At 38.4% G+C, this 19,192-nt stretch overlaps 2 protein-coding genes and 1 long non-coding RNA gene across 12 annotated transcripts in view; 2 read left to right on the top strand and 1 right to left on the bottom strand.

The window, feature by feature from the left end:
• smog (G-protein coupled receptor 158 smog) overlaps positions 1-19,055 on the top strand; it is a 31,778-nt gene extending 12,723 nt beyond the window's left edge. For 4 of the 10 annotated variants that reach the window (XM_089257314.1, XM_089257316.1, XM_089257317.1 and 1 more), the window contains exons 3-15: positions 4,204-5,114; positions 11,082-11,321; positions 11,454-11,512; positions 11,873-11,992; positions 12,368-12,448; positions 12,512-12,860; positions 12,932-13,000; positions 13,056-13,457; positions 13,663-13,857; positions 15,540-15,721; positions 15,788-15,899; positions 16,311-16,331; positions 16,822-19,055. In XM_089257314.1, the coding sequence (XP_089113440.1) occupies positions 4,389-5,114; positions 11,082-11,321; positions 11,454-11,512; positions 11,873-11,992; positions 12,368-12,448; positions 12,512-12,860; positions 12,932-13,000; positions 13,056-13,457; positions 13,663-13,857; positions 15,540-15,721; positions 15,788-15,899; positions 16,311-16,331; positions 16,822-17,034 (2,769 nt within the window). In that variant the 5' untranslated portion in view covers positions 4,204-4,388 and the 3' untranslated portion in view covers positions 17,035-19,055. Of the gene's footprint in view, positions 1-4,203; positions 5,115-11,081; positions 11,322-11,453; positions 11,513-11,872; positions 11,993-12,367; positions 12,449-12,511; positions 12,861-12,931; positions 13,001-13,055; positions 13,458-13,662; positions 13,858-14,975; positions 15,058-15,539; positions 15,722-15,787; positions 15,900-16,310; positions 16,332-16,821 lie in introns of those variants that run through there. The other 6 variants (XM_089257319.1, XM_030385529.2, XM_030385530.2 and 3 more) reach the window with 6 other exon arrangements.
• On the top strand, positions 1,627-3,278 carry LOC115563097 (aldehyde dehydrogenase, mitochondrial). The gene has a single exon (XM_030385550.2). It carries the CDS (start codon positions 1,677-1,679, stop codon positions 3,225-3,227), a length of 1,551 nt encoding a protein of 516 aa, XP_030241410.1. The 5' UTR covers positions 1,627-1,676; the 3' UTR covers positions 3,228-3,278.
• Positions 11,141-11,908, bottom strand: LOC149091791 (uncharacterized). The gene is made up of 2 exons (XR_016196397.1): positions 11,806-11,908; positions 11,141-11,538 (listed from the first exon to the last, which is right to left on the bottom strand). It is a non-coding gene; the product is annotated as an uncharacterized LOC149091791 (long non-coding RNA).
• Positions 19,056-19,192: the final 137 nt, after the last annotated feature.

Raw genomic sequence — 19,192 nt, 5'->3', positions numbered from 1 at the left:
GGCAAATGCGAAAATTATAGCTGGCTGCCGCAGCCACTGCGGCACTTGAAAAGCGCTTTACGGCATATGCCACGCCTCCCTAGAGGCGGCGCTCAGAGTTGAGGTTCAGGCTTATCCGCAACCAGCTACTGCGCTCACTGGGGAATCCTTGTATTCAGCGCGCATTTTATTTGCATTCGTTTGCTTTTGTCTTTTACAGTTTTTACGCTTTGTATTATTATTTTGGTTTCTGTATTCTTTCATCATCTGAGCATGTGCCACTTGTTTGAGGGCGTGGCAGTCCCCAGTGCATAGCGCCAAGCATAAATGACAATATGAACAATCTGGTTAATTATCCAAAGACTATTTTATATAGACTGCTGGGAGCCCTCGAAATTGATTGTCAAACAGGTCGAGTGAAAATAATATAGAGATTGCATATAAAATATTATTAAAGTTATCTAATCAGCTTTAAAATGTGTTATATGTATGCATATATAAAATGCCAAATTATTTATAAGATGACTTTTTTTTTATATACTAACAAAAATTTACTTTTCATTTATATAAGAAAACTACATACATATATTTCATCCTTAATCCATTTTTAGTTGAATGTTCAAAAATCGCAATATAGAGAGAGCATTAGATAGTTTGTATACAGAATACTATACGGAGCTTAACGATGTTTATAGCTGCTTTTATGGCCAGCGGAGCACTTTCAATTAAATTGCAATTTGCGTTGATATAAAATTGCAATTGACGTAATTGGAACTGTGAGTCAGTGTGTAAGTGTGTAAGTGTGTAACTGTGTATGTGTGTTTTAGTAGATGCATGTATGAGTGTGTGTGTGTGTGTCTATTGGGTGATACTTCTGACATTTTTAAATGCACTCAAATGGTGACTGCACATGAAACGGCAATCAGCATAATTTTAACGATGAATGCAGTTAAAGTTAATTGCATGTAAAAAGTGAGCGCGTGGTGACAGCCCTCCATAGGTAATTACATCGCTATCTATCCATCTGGTGGAGGGCGGGAGGCACGCACAGATAACATATATATTTACATATGTTAATATACAGTTGCAACCGCCTAGCCGCAATGTGTCAGCCAAAGCTGTGGAGCAGTTAAAGTGACGATAATATCGAGTGAACTATTTGATAGAAATATAAATATTAATTACGGAATAAACTGTGAAATGTGAATATATTGAAAATGTGGCTTAGGCTTGGCAAATTCCAAAGGTAACCGCATGATCTGTTTCACTTTTATGTTTATTGCAAAATGTCAAAAATAACCACATAAACTGGTTCATGCTTTTGTTTATTCTGAAATCTCAAACCACATGAACTGGTCCATTTCTATTGCCACTTATATGTGGCTTAATGGCAGATGTTTATGTAATTTGATGATCAGATATTAAAAGCCAATGAACCGGTTCAATATTAAGCTCATACTTAGAGTTATAAAATTAAGGTCTATATTCATCTGAGATTTGGGAAATATTCCAATGATATTCGGAATATATATTAATGCTAGGTTTAAGCCTCGATTTACACATATGAGCCAGAATACTCCAATTTTTCATGACATAATGTTCTAGCTTCGATCACGTTTACTTTTCGTTTTATAAACTTTAGGCCCAAATTTTATTTATTATATTTATTTTTTTTTCGGTGTTTCAAAATTCCAAGCATGTCGCGTTCACCTGGGGTACTGCTGCGTGTGAAGTTGGCAAAGTTCATAATGCGTACTGCTTGCTCGAAGGCGCCCAAACCTGATAGATGTCCGGAAATCAAGCAAACAGGCATCTTTATAAATAATGAGTGGAAAAATAGCACTTCGGGTGAAAAGTTTGACACTGTAAATCCAGCAACAGAGGATACGATTGCCTCCATCCAAAAAGGCGGCACCAAGGACATCGATCTGGCCGTGGAAGCGGCGCAAAAGGCATTCCAGTTGGGCTCGCCCTGGCGTCGCATGGATGCCTCGGACAGAGGTCGCCTGATGAGCCGCCTGGCCGATCTCATTGAGCGTGACATCGTCTATCTGGCGAGCCTGGAGACAATCGATAATGGCAAACCCTTCGCCATGTCCTACGCAGTGGATTTGCCACTGACCATTAAACATCTGCGCTACTATGCCGGTTGGGCGGACAAGATTCAGGGCAAAACTATAGCCGCCGACGGTGACTTCTTTTGCTATACACGGCACGAGCCGGTAGGCGTGTGTGGCCAGATTATACCCTGGAATTTTCCCATTCTGATGCTCGCCTGGAAGCTGGGGCCCGCTCTGGCCACGGGCAACACCATTATATTGAAGCCCGCCGAGCAGACCCCGCTCACGGCTCTGTGGGTGGCACAACTGATAAAGGAGGCAGGCTTTCCGCCAGGCGTGGTCAACATTGTGCCTGGCTACGGGGACATTGGCGCCCATCTGGCCAAACACCCGGGCATTGACAAAATCGCCTTCACAGGCTCCACGGCCGTGGGCAAACAGATTCAAACGTCTGCGGGTGCCGGCAACCTGAAGCGAGTGACGCTCGAGCTGGGTGGCAAATCGCCAAACATTGTGCTGGACGACGCCGACATGGAGTACGCTGTGGAGACGTCCCACTTCGGGCTCTTCTTCAACATGGGGCAGTGCTGCTGTGCCGCCTCGCGCACCTATGTGCAGGATAAGATCTACGACGAGTTCGTGGAGCGCAGTGCAGAGCGGGCCAAGAAACGCAAGCTGGGTGATCCTTTCGATGATCAGACTGAACAGGGCCCACAGATCAGCACAAAACAGATGGACAAGATCCTGGAGCTAATCAAAACGGGCGAAAAGCAGGGAGCCAAGATGTTAACGGGAGGAAAGCGGGCTAGTCAACCGGGCTACTTCGTGGAGCCTACAGTGTTCGCTGATGTCAAGGACGACATGACGATTGCCAAAGAGGAGATCTTCGGACCTGTGCAACAGATCATGCGATTTCGCGACCTCGAAGAGGTTATCAAGCGGGCCAATGACTCAAGCTACGGCCTGGCCGCATCCGTTTTCACCAAAGATCTGGACAAGGCCAATTTTCTGATCAACGCCTTGCGCGCTGGCACCGTTTGGATCAACACGTACAATGTCCTGGGTGCTCACACGCCCTTCGGCGGCTATAAGAACTCTGGAAAGGGGCGTGAGAACAGCGAATATGCGTTAACTAATTATACAGAGATCAAGAGCGTTATTGTCAAGGTGACAGAGAAGAACTCCTGAGTATGATGCACAGACACAGAAGTTTAGTAAGCTAGATTGCGATATTTATTATTGTGTAAGATTTACAGCAATTTAATAAATTATGTAAATAGAATCCTAGAATGACTCAAATGCCATATCTAGTTCTACTTGGGCATTCCCCACTTGAGTTTTCTTTCTGACTCTACTCTGAATTGCTGACTCATGGAAGGCTATGAAGACATTTATAATAATTTTGCCTTTATTAAAATTTACTGAGCTATGCATATCTATTAAAAAGTCTAAAGAAGATTGAGTTATGCACTATGACGCTTAGCGCTATTATTAGAAAAAAAAAAAACAAGAAAGTTGATGCTTAAATGTTGTTTAAAGTTTTCCATCCATTTTCGCAAACTCTGTGCACTTTTTCATTTTTTCTTAAATCGTGTTATAAAATTGAACGCTGCAGAGGAGGACAAAAACTTGGTCCGTCTTTGGACCACTCGACAGGGCTCGTAGTTTTATTAATTATGAAATTGCTTCCCTCCATCTACGTATATATATTTGTATATAGGTATGTATGTATGTGTAGCCGAGAAGTTGGCAACTTTTGCCACTTCAAGTCTGCAACGCTTGAGCTAAATTTGAATATTTGTCTTTTTTGATGCTCTGCTCTTATTCGGGGTGGATTAGTTAAGTCTAGCGGCTTGAGACTGTAAGAGCTGAATAATGCTTAAGAGATGATGATTGTTTTTTGTTTAACAGATCTATGATCTATAGCCTATGACTCTTCTCGTATACGTACTCTGAAAGGCTTTATTGTCCCTGCTCTAACATATAATATATATATATTATTTATTTATTTATAAATCAAAAATTTGATGAAGCCCTACCTTCGACATTCTCCCACCTTTGCTTACCGGGTATCTCGTTGTCGGCCAATCTCGGTTGAAGCACTTTTGCTTTATTATCTTTGCTGCATTTTTGACTACAAGAAACAAACTTTTCTCATTTGCAGATGTGCGCGCTGTGCCACACGTGGAATAACAAATTGAAGCTGCCCAGGACGTCACGCCCACAACGATTACAACTGCTGCAACTAGAAGACAGAGAGAACGAATCAGAAGAAGGAGAAGTGAGAGTAGAAGAAGAGCAACATCAGCACAAATTTTTATACAAAATACCCCGAACAAATCTAGTGATATGGAACTGTGCATAGCAACAAAGTCAAAAGCTCAAAGTTCAATGCATGAAATCAACTATCAAAATATTAATAATATTAATAAGAAACATAATAAGCGTGAATGCAGTAAAAGCAACAAAATATGCCACCAAAATCAAATGAATACTCTAACGAATACTCAACTATTCAGCCACGAATGCCACACGAAACACAGAGACCGAGACCACCTGAAAAAGCAACAACAAAACCAACGAGTAACTGCACAAAATAGCAACAAACACAACAACAGCAACCGCTATAACAACAAGAATTGCTATCTGCCATGCCACAGACTTTATCAACTGCTGCCACTGCTGCTGCTGCTGTTAGCATTGCTGCCACATGCGACAGCATCGCCCGGCAGCAGTCGACGCGATGCTCTGCTCGCCTACTATAAACGCGCTCAGGTGCGCGAAAGCGTGCCGGAATACCAGCTGCACGAGGCGAATGGCTTTGATTTCGATGAGCTGTTGCCCGTGGGCAGTGTGGTGTCCGCGCTGACTAATGCGGAACGCTTGCGCAAACGCAGCGCCACAACGACAACAACCACAGCCGAAGGCACACCACCAACAACGGCAGCAACAACAACAACATCACCAGCTGCAGCACAAACAACAACTTCGGCTATAGCCACAGCCACTGGCAGTAGCAGCAAAAAAGCAGAGAAATGTGAGCCAAAAGTCCTAGAGACGCTGCCCGATGAGCCGGTAAGTTTTCAATTATATTTGATAATACCTTAAATAATACCCCTTAGCTATAAATGCAAGTTATTTATGCTGGCATTTCAGCTGTTAACAGTTCGTTTATCAGATCTGTTAAACATTTTTGGCATAAATTGCACTGTTATGCAAGCGTAACTCTTTTTGTTTACAAGTTTGTGCTGAACTCTGCTATTAACATTTGTACCAAAAGTTGCGCTGTTATGGCCGCAAATCCAGTCTGTTAGGACCTGCTTTGTAAAGTATAAAAAGGAAAAGCCTAACTCATAGTTTAACAGCTAGCACATGAGACTGTTATTAACATGAAAGTTGTTATGATAGCCGTTTCACAGTCTGTTAACGTATTGATGTTTTAATAACAGCCATCCAACTGTTATTAACATTTGTGCTCTTTGCAAATCTGCAATGAGTGCTGCTTGATCAAACAAAGGCAAAGACTGAACTGATCTATATAAATACAGAATTGTAGATGTTTTTCTCAGCTTAACAAACATTCAAATCGAGACATTAAAAATAACTATCAAAATATTTGCTTCTCAAGCAAAAAACAGATACTAATACTGAAAGAAATAAATTTCGCTATCCTAATCTACATTTGTCTTTAAAGAGTAGTTTTACAATATGCTCTTAAGGTCACAATCTCAAACTAGTAGTATATGACCTTCAGGGATACTCTAGAAAAACACTTTTAAATGCACCAAAACTTTGATTGACAGAACATTTATCAGATTTAATTGGATAATCCATTAATTATCTCAATTTTGTAAGCTATTTCTGTCATCCGCTTGGGTCGTTTGGGGGACAATTGTTTTGGCTATGGGAAAAATTGCAGCTTGCAATCGACCCAAAGCGGGCAATTAGCATGAATATTTAAAACTGCTAGCTTAGCAGTTGATAAAATGCTACTCGGTCGAAAATGTCACAAGCAGAAGGAGATGGAGAAGCAGAAGCAGAAGCAGAACCGACAGCCGCAGAAGCAGCAGCACGGGGGGATGGGCGTATTCATTTTTTTCGGTGTCTAATCAATAAAATTGCTGAGGCAGCAACCCCACTTGACACCCTTGGTCTCCCACTGACGTGGCTTCTCGAGCATAAGTTGAATCAGACTTTCGCATTTTCATGCTGACAAAAATCTTTTTGCGCGCACGAAATTCGAAAGAAAAACCCAGGCAAAAGCCCATCCTGCCTCGCCATGTTGTTGACGGTCGTAAAAAATATTTCGCATACGCCATGTCTGACGCACATAGTATCTAGCCACAAGCCGAAGGAAAACTGGGCAACAGAGGGTGTGGCAGGGCTACAGGTATTACATGGGATTTGCAAGCAGGCAGCGGGTGGCATACCGTAGGAAGGCAGCTCGTCGTCTGCTTGACGGCATGTCACGCGTTTTGCTCTCGCAAGTTAATTAAAAGATACTAAAGAAGTCACAGCCAAGGGCTCTGGGCCGTATCTTAGCCTGTATCTCGCTGCCAGTAACTGGTGCGCGGTCTATCAACGATATTTTAATTGAATTTGCATGACAATTCCAACGAGAACTTGCAATTTAAAGATAGCGACACTCTCAACCACAAGCTCATCCGCCAATCAGCTAGTCAGGGATGAGCGCGTGAGTGTTGTTAGATATGCTAAATATACTAATTTCTTTGCCAAATGCAAAATTGCATTATCGATAAATTGGCAAATCTACTTAAAGTGTTATCGAGTTAAACAGTTCAATTATTTAGTTACATCGATAGACAATGTTCATCGTGCTTTTCCAATTTGAAATTCAGCCTTAAGTTGCTTTTGCAGCTATTTTTAGCCAGCTGCGCGATTCGTATAAATATTCAATCGGACAACGTGTAAACAATGTGCCACGTAGCAGCTATTCCACTTCCTGTCTTGTTCGCCCACTCACACAGACGCACACAGACACACACAGACAGCATGAGCGATCGATGAGGTAAAGAGTGAGTGGCTTACTGGCTGGATGCTGGGACTTGACGCAATTGCCAAGCAGCTGAGAGCCATAATTAAAAGATACAATTTCAATTGCTCTGAACAAAATGGCAAGCAAATTTGTAAACTGCTCTTAGTATGTGTGTGCGTGTGTATGTGTCTGTATGAGTGTGCGATTTGGATCTATACACTTGAGTGTGTCATACTTAGCCACGTAGGTCCACCACTTGGGCGTGTGTATGTATGAAAACGTTGTACAGCATAATGAATAAAGTGGCGCACATTGCAGCCCAGCTGAGCTTGGGGTGGGAGTGAAAAAAATATAACTAAAAAGAGCAGCTATAAGGCACACCGAAACTAAATTACACTAACAAATGTTAAAGAGTCATATTTACAAGACATTTCTCGTAGTGAAACTTGTTGATGTAGTTTTTGATAGATACAAAATTTGTTATTATTATTTTTTTTTTTCTGCTTCTCAGTTATATAGGAAAGTTTGCGAAAGTCGTGACATTTTCCGTTTAAACTCGAAACTTGCAAGTTATAAAGTTACATAGCTTATAGCATACTTATAATACTTTTTGGTGGTGTATATTGAAACGCATTTGGGAGCCTGTCCCGGCTGGTTGTCTTTTGTTTGGTTCTGCGGCTCTGGTCAAGAGCGGACGCGTTGTCCACTGCCTGTCAAGCGTTATTGTTGTTGCTCGTTCTTATTGTTATTGTTATTATTGCTGCTTTTGCTGCTGCTGCTGGTTCTGCTCCTCTTGTCAGCGTTTGCTTTTGTTACGCTCCAACAACAGGCTCGCAAATTTATATGTATGCCCTGCCGCTGCCTATTTGTTTGCCTTTGTTTCAGTAACAACGACAGCAAGCACAGCACAGCGAGAACCACGGTGAAGCAGCAAACTAACTAACGAAACACAATGCAACGTCAAAATTATTTAACTAATTGCACCCCACAGATTTAGCTCATGCCTTGCACCGGAGTCATACTTTATATAAAAATAGGTTTTCAATTGATTGCTTTCATGATTTATGGCTGTAGCCCAAGTCCATTTGAACAATTGGTTTTCGTTTGTCTAACTTTGTTTGAATAGAAAATAATTGAAAATAATTGATATATAAATAGCTATAGAAAATATGCTGAAAATCTTTATTTATTTTAAACTAAAGTTGCATATTTGATATTTGGGGATTTTTCTTATATGAATAACCTATATAAATATAGCTAATAAAGAGTTTTAATGGTAAATGCAAGTAAATTATATGAACATGTCAATCATATTACCGCTGTTAACAGGAAATGTTAAGTTAACAGCAGAGTAATAAATATTCGGTTGAAAAAGTGTTGCATACGCGCTAGGCGCAAACCGGAAATGCTGACTATTTATACCTTTATCAATCGTGTTGATAAGATAATAAATTTCAACGTATTTAAAGCTTTATATAGATACAAAGCAAAAATAAAACTGCTCACAAATTATTATAAATTGTATATAAAATACATTCAATCAATTTTGATGATATATATTTATTATTCAATTCAGATAGGTTAACTGAAGTAAAATACAAATTTAATCCATTCCACAAACATTAATATGAACTGTTAAGCTGTTCTCTGGCATCCGCCAAATATTCATAACAAAGGGGTTACATAAGCCCGAGGCAGCAACCGGAAATGTCTCTTAAAAATGGCCCAGGCGCCTGCAGCTTGACTCGGTGCATGGTTAAATGCTTCGTTTTTGAATTACACTTCTTTAGCACATTCAAAAACTTGAAACGTGATCCACAATTTGCGTGCGCCGCTTGAATAAGCGAGCGTTTTGCTAAATTGCAATGCGGCGCAGACTTGAAAAAACACTCAAGCAGGTCGCCCCACAGGCAGTCAGGCAGTTGCACTGCATAATGAAGATGTGCGCCGAGTAGTGCATACTTCTAAGCTGCCCAGATGAGATTTGTAAGTGTCAACAGCAGTAAAACACAACACAAAAAAAAAAGAATAACAAAAAATAAATGCAGAAGAAGCAACAACAAAAAATAAGCAGTACGAAGAATAAACGTAAAGCAAAGCAAAGCAAAGCAGCTGACATATTTTATTCATTAAGCACAAAGCGAATAACACGATGGCAAAACATGCAAATGACAACAACAGCAACGACCAAATGCCATATGGGCATGTAAATATTTTTATGGTCATAAGTAAGAATTTTGTATAAGCATGCACTGAGAGAAATAGTTGCCAAATTGGGTTTAATTCAATTAAAATTAAGAAGATTAAAACTTAATATTTATTTTAAAAATAAACTCAACAGAATTGAGATATCTTTGACTCATTTCTCTCATTTTGTTTTCTTTATTTATTTATTATTTGATTTATTTTTTTATTTTTAAGTGTAGCAAAACATGTGTATGTGTGTGTTATTACATATATACATATATGTGGCAAATGCCGGCATATCCGAGTGCGCGACGAGATGTCGAGGCAGGAGACATTAAAAAGCCAGTAAAACGCGCTTTACGGATTTCATTTCAACTGCTTGTGGGTTGTGCAAGTGTGTATGAGTGAGTGTATGCGTGTGTGTGTGTGTGGCTCACAGCACTTGGCATAGTTGCTGACTTTATTTACATGTGTATAAGCAGCTGTGTGTGTGTGTGTGTGCGCGCCTGCAAATATATGCATGTTTTATTGCACACTCGCTTCTGTTTTGTGGTTTTTGCTATTTACAAGTGTTTCGCATTTGTTGTTGTTGTCGTTTTTGTTTGTTTCTTTATTTCTTTGGCGGAGACCGCAACACGCCTGAATGGATCGACCCTCTCCATATGAGTGTGTGCGTGTGTGTGTGTGTGTGTTAGTTATTTGTGTACAAATATGTTTGTTTCTTGTTAATAATTCATTTGGCTTTTCATCTGGCACACATAACGTATACGCAATGTGGTCGCCCCAGCGCGTCGAGCATTGCTAATGGGAAATATTTGTTTGAAAAGCCAAAGGTGACTCACCCACACACATACACGCACACGCACACACACACGCACACAGCCACAGCCACAGCCTGGCCTCCATTCAGCTTAATCCCCTTCTTTCTCCTCGTGCTGCGGTTACCTTTTGTTACCAAAAGGCATAATGATGTCATCAGAGTTGTCCTTTCCAGCGACGCATCTGTGCCCACTAGAACAGAGCGCAGCTCTCTCTCGCTCTCTTTGTCTATATATACACATATATTTATATATACATATAGCATTAGGAGCACTTTGTTGCGCTGCCTTGCCTGGACATTAAATCGTATTATTTGCCAACAACTTTTTGCATGCCAGTACGCAGCTAACCAGCCCAAAGGTGTTGAACCGGGCAAAAGCATGCGTCATGTGAATAATTAATAGCCAGCACACACTCGCGCGTGCACACACACACACACACATACATATGAGGAGTAGAAAAACTCGCTTTCTGCTGGGGTCATCTTATTTACGTATGCTTAATTTTCTTCGCGTTCACACCAATTATATCACCCACTTAAGGTTAGCACGCATTTTCCGACCACCTCCATTTGATACTCGGGCTAAGGTGTGCTTTAGTCTAGGGCAAACAGAGTATTACAGCCCTCGAGAGTCATGTGTGCAGCACAGCTTATCATATTACTAGCTCGGATTACATCTCCTCTGCTTTGCTGTGCTGTTTGCAAATTTTCAATGCTTTCCATTTGGGTTTACTCTGCTGTATATACATACATATATATAAATGTACATAAATATATACAAAGTTACGCTCTTAGAATAACTTTATCTTCTGGGTGTTGTCCGTTTTTGTATTCCTCTGTGTGCTGTATTCGTAAACGTTGCATAAGTAGTGCTACTTAAAAAAAAAAGGGATAAAAGGCTATGGGAAATTTATTGAAGACATTATAAAAGTTGGCCAAAGAATCGAACGTCGATAGCCTAAATAATTGATATGATATTGATTTCTATAAAAATACATATATATTTATAATAACTTTTTGGCTTTTATTGAATTTTCAGTTTTACACCTTCACCGAAATAGCCGAGGACGCAGCACGCAAATTCACGGAATTCCTATCGAATAAATTTCCAAATGCCAACATGCCCATTGCCATAGATGAGCAGACGCGCGCGGAGGTTAGCCGTCGGGCGAACGCCATTGCCAGCCACGCCCTCAACGAGGATGACAATCTGCTGGCATTTGCCATCGCGGCGCCCAGCATACACACAGTCGTTGTCAAATTCAGGGACAATGTGACGGTCAGTCTCCGAGCCAGCGACAATAAAAGCAAATGGCATTTAGCTTACATAGCGCTTAACTGATTTATGCTCTTTGCTCATTCACTCATTCACTCATTCTTACATTTTATTCGTCTCTCATTTCACTTTCAGATACCACCGAATGAGGTGCATAATAAGGCGTACTTGGGTTCCTATTGGCGGGAATTGGGGTGAGTTGAGGCATAAAGCAAAAATTCTATAACATAATCTAAAGATAAATTTAAAATAGTTGAAACAATTCTGAAGGGCATTAAGTTATTTTTGCTTAAAATTAAAATTAATTTTTATAATATTTAAATCTTAATATTTATTATATTTTTACTACTAATTCATGTTTGTTTATTTAACACATTTTCATTTGTTGACAAATCCTCATTTCGTTTTATTATACGCTTTTAATTCGTATATTTCCCTGATGGATCAAAACAAAGCACATACATATTATATAATACTATTAACTAACTATAGCCCGTGCTTGCGTGCAGTTGACAGTTCACTAATTGTTTTGATCCTATCGAAAATACTCATAGAGCCGCCTGGAATAGCAGCGATGGCACCCAGGAGTGGGGAGCGCCCTTTCGTGACTGCAACCTGTTGACGGGGCGCTGGCTGTGGCCATTTCGCATATCATTCACCGACCACCGAATCAAGTGAGTTGCCAATAATAATTAGATATATACATACATATATGTATATGAAGGTATATATAGTTTATAATTATTGACAGATTGACGATCGATACAAGAGTTAGCCAGGCTTACTTAATTATTTGATAAGAAATAATCTCAACTTTTTGGATTGATAATAATTAATAATAATTTTTAAGGACTAACTTATTTATTATTATTATTTTACATGAAAAGAGTTGGCTGATAATTCATATAATATTTAGAAACCCGCTCAAAACAAAGCTAAAAATTAAATTTTAGATTCATTACAGCATATACTTTAATCAGCCAGTAGCTGTTAGCATAAATGTTAACAAGAAATGTTAAAAACAAAGTTTGTTTCCGTAACTTTTGCAGAATTGTTGCTGCCGCATTCGTAGCCGCTGATGAGGACGTTTGCAACGATGGCCTGGAGGAGGTGTTTGGCAGGCGTCATGGGTAAGACAAGCCACAACCTAGGCCTATCTATATATGATTCCATAACTGCACTATATTCTGCAGCTGCGATCGGAATACCACATTCTGCCTGCTGGTGGAGAATAAGCCGGCGGCCAGCCGTGATGTCTACACGTGTTTGTGCCGCGAATCCTATTACCTGCCCAACTCGACGTTGCAGGGCTTTCGCGGTGATCTGGTGGAGCTGTCCGAGGGCTTTGACAACTATTCGTGCATACCCTGTCCGGGTGGCTGCAGTCACTGTGATCAGCATGGCGTTTGCCTCAACTTTCAGGAGGAGGACACTCTCAACTTGGATGCCTGTCTGCGCCTGCTGGTCGCCATTGTCCTGGGCGCCTGCATTCTCTGCTGTGTGGTGCTCAGCGTGATTGTGTTCAGGCAACGCAAGTGCAAGGTGAATGTGGCAAGCAGACAAGCCTTAGCGGCCTTAGCAGCCCAACACTCTTCAACACTCTTCTCTTTCAGGCCATTGCATCGGGCATGTGGACTGTGCTGGAGACCATACTGCTGGGCATTGTTTTACTTTATGCATCGGTTCGTTAGTTTCTCAACCAGAACTTGTCTGTATGGTAATGAAATCTCGTCCTAGGTTGCCGTCCATTTCTTTCCCGCCTCCACGGAGCGCTGCTTGCTGGAGCCCTGGCTGCGCGAGATTGGCTTTATCACCTGCTATGGTGCGATTATCCTGAAACTCTATCGACATCTGGTGGACTTTCGCACACGCAAAGCGCATCGCTGGGTGCTCCGCGATGTGGATTTGCTTAAATATCTGGGCACCATGGTCTTTGCCGTTATCTGTTACATGTCCGCGTTTACGGCCTCGTCGCTCGATCTGCTGGAGAGCGCTCAGTTGGAGAGTCTGCGAGAGGTCAGCACCAACACCTGCCATCCCCTCAAATGGGAACTGGTGACGCAGACTAGCGAGATGCTCATCCTCTGCTTTGGCCTGCACTTGGCCATTGCCAGTCGCAATGCCAATACACAGTTTCGGGTGAGCAAACGAACAATTTTCAATTTTCCAACAAAGATCAAGCTCAATTTAATGAAAATCGGTAAACACATCGATTATTCTACATATTTTAATAATATTTCTAGTATAAATAAAACAAAATGTCTTTTTTTTCTAATCTAAAATAATTTTTAATTTCCTTACACTCTTTCTCTGTTTTTTTCTACCCCTCCTACCCATTTTGCAGGAGCGTCAATTTCTGGTGACTGCATTGACGCTGGAGTTCCTTGTGTCGTCCAGTTTCTATTTTCTGCGCTTTGTCTATTTGCCGGAAATGAGTCCCAGCGCCATTTTGCTGGCGCTGTTTGTGCGCTCGCAGCTGACGAATAGCTTCGCCTTGGGTTTGATATTTGTGCCAAAATTGTGGTATCAGCACAAGCAGGTAACACAATTTGTTGACAATTTTATTTACGGTGCTTAATTTTCTTCGTATTATTTACAATTAACATTTGGTTTAACATTAAGATTTATTTCTTGCTGACAAAAGAACAAAAAAAAAAAGAATTTAATTGGAAAAAGTGCGTCCAAACTTTGTTCGAGTTAAATACATATACCATATATTACATATTTATATATATGTATGTATAACTACATATATATAATCTAGAAAGTTGAGATATTCCCGCCGTAGGCTCAGTTTGTGATCATTTGTCCGCAGTTGCTCGTCTCGTCTCGTCTTTTATTGGTCCAAGTATATCGTAAATCGTACTCGTTCTTGTATTTGGTATTAACATTTGGTTGAGGAAACGATTTTTGTAAAAAACAAAATTAAATTAAATGAATAATATAAAATAAACATAAAAATGTAATTTGAAAACGCCGAAGAAAGCTTTTTGCTAAATACAAAATTAATTTCATAGTTTAAAAAAAAAATAATTTATAATTTGTCGAGTTGAATTTATTATGGTTTCTATTCATTTTTGGAGTTACAAAATACAATTTTAGTATTAAGCTAATATTATCATGAATTTTAGTCAAGCTATGAAGTTGCTGCAAGTGTCATTTTTGTACCCGAATGTTTACTGTATGTATTTATCAAAGTTCTTGATTTCATCTCGTGTTGCGTATGATTTCGTTCTAACTGCACCCGAGTTCTTAAGTTCGCACAACTGTACTCGCTTTTCTTTAGTTAAGACGTTAACCAACACTATGGCTGCATGCGTGCGAGTGTGTGTGAGTGCATGTATTTACTTAACACACAACAGCTAAGACAACAATACAATTTATAATGACAAAAATCGGTTTCCTTTAATACCCAACATGTATACCAAAACTATAGAGTATTCTCTTCTTCCACATTACAATCTATCTATGTGTCTCTCACTTGCTCTCTCTCTCTCTCTCTATCGCTCTGCCTCTCTCTGTAACTCTTTGTTTAGCCATGTTACTCACTGTCTATCTCTCTAACCTAAAGTAGTTCTCTTAGCGAAAGTCCAAAATAACGTTTAGTCTCGTCGCTATTTATGTTTAGATTTTGACCTATGTTTATCTCATTTACAGCACCACAAGAGACATAACCACGCCCACGCCCCAACAGACACACATTTATAAAAGAACACTAATCAAGCTCAGAGAAAACTACCTCAAAAGAAAAAGAAAAAATTAATTAATAATATTTCATTGAGAGACATCTCAAGTTTACAAATTAAATTTCTAAGTATGTAATACTTAATTAACATTAAATATTTCATATATTTGTTTTATAATTAAAAACAAAAATTTATTTAAGGTTTTTCTTACAAGTTACGCAAACATTTTCTCTGAGTGTACTCATACAAGTTTCATACACAATTTGACACAAAGCGCACTAAAAATTTCTTCTTCAATACTTTTACCAATTCTGAATATTTATGAATTCTGATTTTCTATACGTTAACCCTTGATGTTCAGTTAAAATTTCCGTTTCCTTAACCATTTCCGTTTCAACTGTTTCAAGCGTTAAGCGTTAGCTTTTCCGTTTTTGTTTCGGTTTCCGTTTCCGTTTTCGTTTCCGTTCCGTTCCGTTTCCGTACGGTACGCTGAGTGTGTGGTTTGCGGTGTTTGTTGCATCTTCATAGCTTGCAGGTTCGTTCGCTTGCGTATGATCTATCAATGCGTTTACCTGTGGATGCTTTCAAGGGTACGTCACACGATGCCGGCCAACGTTTGGGCGGTGGCTATGCGGGCCTGTGCCTGGGCGATCCCGACATTGGTGAGCTGACCATATCCGAAATGAGTCCCGAGGATATACGTGCCGAACTCAAAAGGTGAGCGAACTTTAAAGTGCCGATTACGTTCACGTTTCATTGCCATTCCGTTCCGCCCGACTGCAGACTGTACACGCAACTGGAGATACTGAAGAACAAGACACTGCGCCAGGATAATCCGCATATTAGCAAAAGGCGCGGCGGTCGCAAGGCGGGACACCGCCGCTTCTCATTGCAAGTAAGTGACTGAAGATCAACTGGCCGTCAAGTCAGCGTCTTCACTGTAAAATACATTTACATCAAGCTCAGTCCAGCCAGTGAAATGAACAAAGCTCTTACTTGCAAAGCAAAGCCAAAAGTTGTCTCGATGTTTTTAAAACGCAAAAACCAAGTTTTCCCAGCCCGAGACCCCTATCAAAGCCCAAGCTCTCCCACTTTCTATCTATATATCTCTTTTTCTCTTTTTCTCTCTCTCTCAAATTCCGTTTTCACTTGTAAAATCTTTCGGTGTCAATATATATGAATATTAATACGAAATATCTATATATATATATATCATTGTTCTTGTCATGACTTGTATTATATAATGAAACAAACAAAACAAAAACTCAAACCCACCAACAAAAACCAAAAAATAAACTATATGTAGAAAAAGGGCAGCAAAGATAAGGTAAGCAACGTCAGTCTCTCTCTCTCTCTCTCTCTCTGTCTGTCTCTCTCACTGTTAAATACACGTAAAGCTAACCTAAAGAAAATTCTATCTAAAACATAACCTAACTATGTGTTGTGTTTAACCTAAAAAAAAATATATAAATTAATTAAAGTATAGAATTGCGCACGTTTGTCTATAGCGCCTAACTCAACGTAACATATCGTTAAGTCTTTAACTACCACTGAGCATGCAGGCCTAAGCTACCAAAAAAAAAACCCACTAAAAAATACATATAAAACTGATTGTACCTCTGTGTCCTCTGAGTCTCTGTCTACAGTGTCCCCCAAACATGCATGTACACCCAAAAGCACTTCATACATACTCGTATCTAAACTAAATCTAAAGTAAAAAAAATATATATATAAAAAAACAAAACAAAAAAAAACTAACAAATGCACTCAACAAAATTATATTGCTGAATCGAGAAACTGCCCTATATAATATGTAGAAAAACCTTTCGCAGGCTTTAAGTGCCAAACATCGCAGCAATAAGCATCATCAGGACATTGAGATAACCGAAGCGGAGCCATCACGCACGCCCGAGGACTCAGTTTGCAGTGGCGAGGGGCCGACAGATACCTATGCCGAAATATCGGGCATATCGCATTCAATGCTATCCCATTCCATGGTATCGCATTCCGTTGTCTCGCACTCCAAGTAAACCTTGAACGATGCGCCCCCAAATACTTGTAAATAACTCAAAGAATGATAGAAACACAAAACAAAAACTAGGTATATATTAATGCTATATACACATATATAGTATATAGTATATATAGTATTTATATACATATATATATATGTGAATGTATGTAACTGAGAATTAGGTGCAGCATTATAACAAATAGCGCAACAACACAAACAATAAAAGAAATTACTTTAATTTTTTGCAATGAGAATGAGCAAATGTTAAAAAATATATATTAAAAATATATTAAATTAATGAACAAAAAAAAGAATCGTATATATACAAACAATAAAAAACATTACTTTATTTTAACAAAAAGAAGACGAAGAGTGTGTCATGAAGCAGTGTTGAGTAACAACAAATGAAAATGTGAAAATGAATTTTTGTACAATTTTGATAAATTTTTAAGAGCTGTTTTTGTGCGTGTGGTTTGTTTGTTTGTTTTTCATTTATTCAAATGTGACAAGAGCAAGAAGATGATGATCAAAAAGAAATAGAAGAAGTGTTGAATACAGAGCCCACCTGTGTAGGTAAACGTTAAATTGTTGCAGCAATATAAGTTGTCTAACACTGCTTGTTTTACTCTCTATTATTTTGAAATAATTTCAACTGAGTTCCTTGAAAGTAACTAAAGAAAATACATATATTTCATAATTTGCCTATCATTTGTCAACCGCAATAAAAATATCCAATGAAAAACTCAAAAGACAATTCCTAATGGTCGTAAATCAGTTGTAAATTTGAGCTTATAGGCAATACTTACTTATACACATACTAGAAATTCTTGAAATTCCTAAACCCCCTTCCAGTCCTTCCCCCATTAACTAAACTACTTACACAATCGACGCCTAGACTTTAAAATATGTATGTACTTTATATAATTATATATATATATATATATATAAATATACTGAAAGATATATTGTAAAACCACAGCAACTAATCAGCGTATATACTATACCAATACATGCATATATATATATATGCATATGCATAATGATTTATGTGCATATCTGAAGTATGCGAAATTGAAAAAAAATAAATAAATAAAATAATAATAATAACAAAAAAAATACTCGATCAAAGCGAGGCACTTGTTAAATTTCTGACAGAGCGAACAAAAAATTGAAAAAGTAAATAAATTATTAAATTGTTGTATAATTTTACAGTTTAAGAATATGGGGGGCGGGGCAGGTTTAACGATCGTTCTGAATGTTAATAATAGTCTAGTAGTTAAAGGAAAAATAAGAAAAAAAAAAACATTTGTCCAAACTAAAAAATTTCTTTGATTGAGATGAAATTTTGTTTCAACAAATTATTATTATTTTTTGAAAATAAAAGAACGAAGTACATTTGAAATGTATTTTGAAATTGTATTACTCCGATAGCCACATAAGACATTTAAATGGAAAATAGATAAGTCCAAATAAATGAGAACAAGGAAAAAAAGATTACCAAATCCATCTAAAAACATACAGTATACAGTACATAGGCATTTATATGATATATATGTAAATATATAGGCCTAAAAGATTGGAAAACAATTTTTGAAAACAAGTTAAAAACAAACACAGACACACATGCATGCAACAAGTTGAGCATTAAAAAAATAAACAACATAAAATGAAAAACAACTTTTTGATTGCGTTTGATCAAAGAGGTATGTGTATAAAATATTGATATATTGAACTAAATGGCATATATACATAAATATATTAATTATATAGGAATGTATGTAATTGAAAATAATGTATGTGTGTGTATCAGCATTACAATAACAAAGAAATCTAAGAAATATATTTAAAAAAATATTAATTATAAAATAATGACAATTAAAAATTTAAAAAAGAAAACAAGAATAGATGGCATACTAAGATTTAGTTGCTCATTGCAAAGGAATCTTTCTCGAAAATTCAAAAAGAAAACAAAAACATTTTGCAAGTGTGATAGTGTTCATAATATTCGTTCATTGTAATTAAATGTAATAAATGAAGTCAGAGAAAAAAAATCCCCAATCATGCGATAATTACAAATTGTAATCCTTTGTCTACTTGCATTCCCGTTTAAGGCAAGGGCAGGGCTAAGAAAAAATGAAAACAAACAAAAAATTGTAACGCAAATTAATTTCAAA

Source organism: Drosophila navojoa, chromosome 3 (assembly GCF_054131105.1).
Source record: "Drosophila navojoa isolate 15081-1374.11 chromosome 3, UAZ_NAV_1.0, whole genome shotgun sequence".
NCBI lineage: Eukaryota > Metazoa > Arthropoda > Insecta > Diptera > Drosophilidae > Drosophila > Drosophila navojoa.
Note: the sequence above shows the minus strand (reverse complement) of the source record. Positions and strands in the feature narration are given on the sequence as shown.

What these genes read in the sequence shown, in the direction of transcription:
- LOC115563097 (XM_030385550.2), top strand. Translation starts at nt 1,677, where the DNA reads ATGTCGCGTTCACCTGGGGTACTGCTGCGTGTGAAGTTGGCAAAGTTC.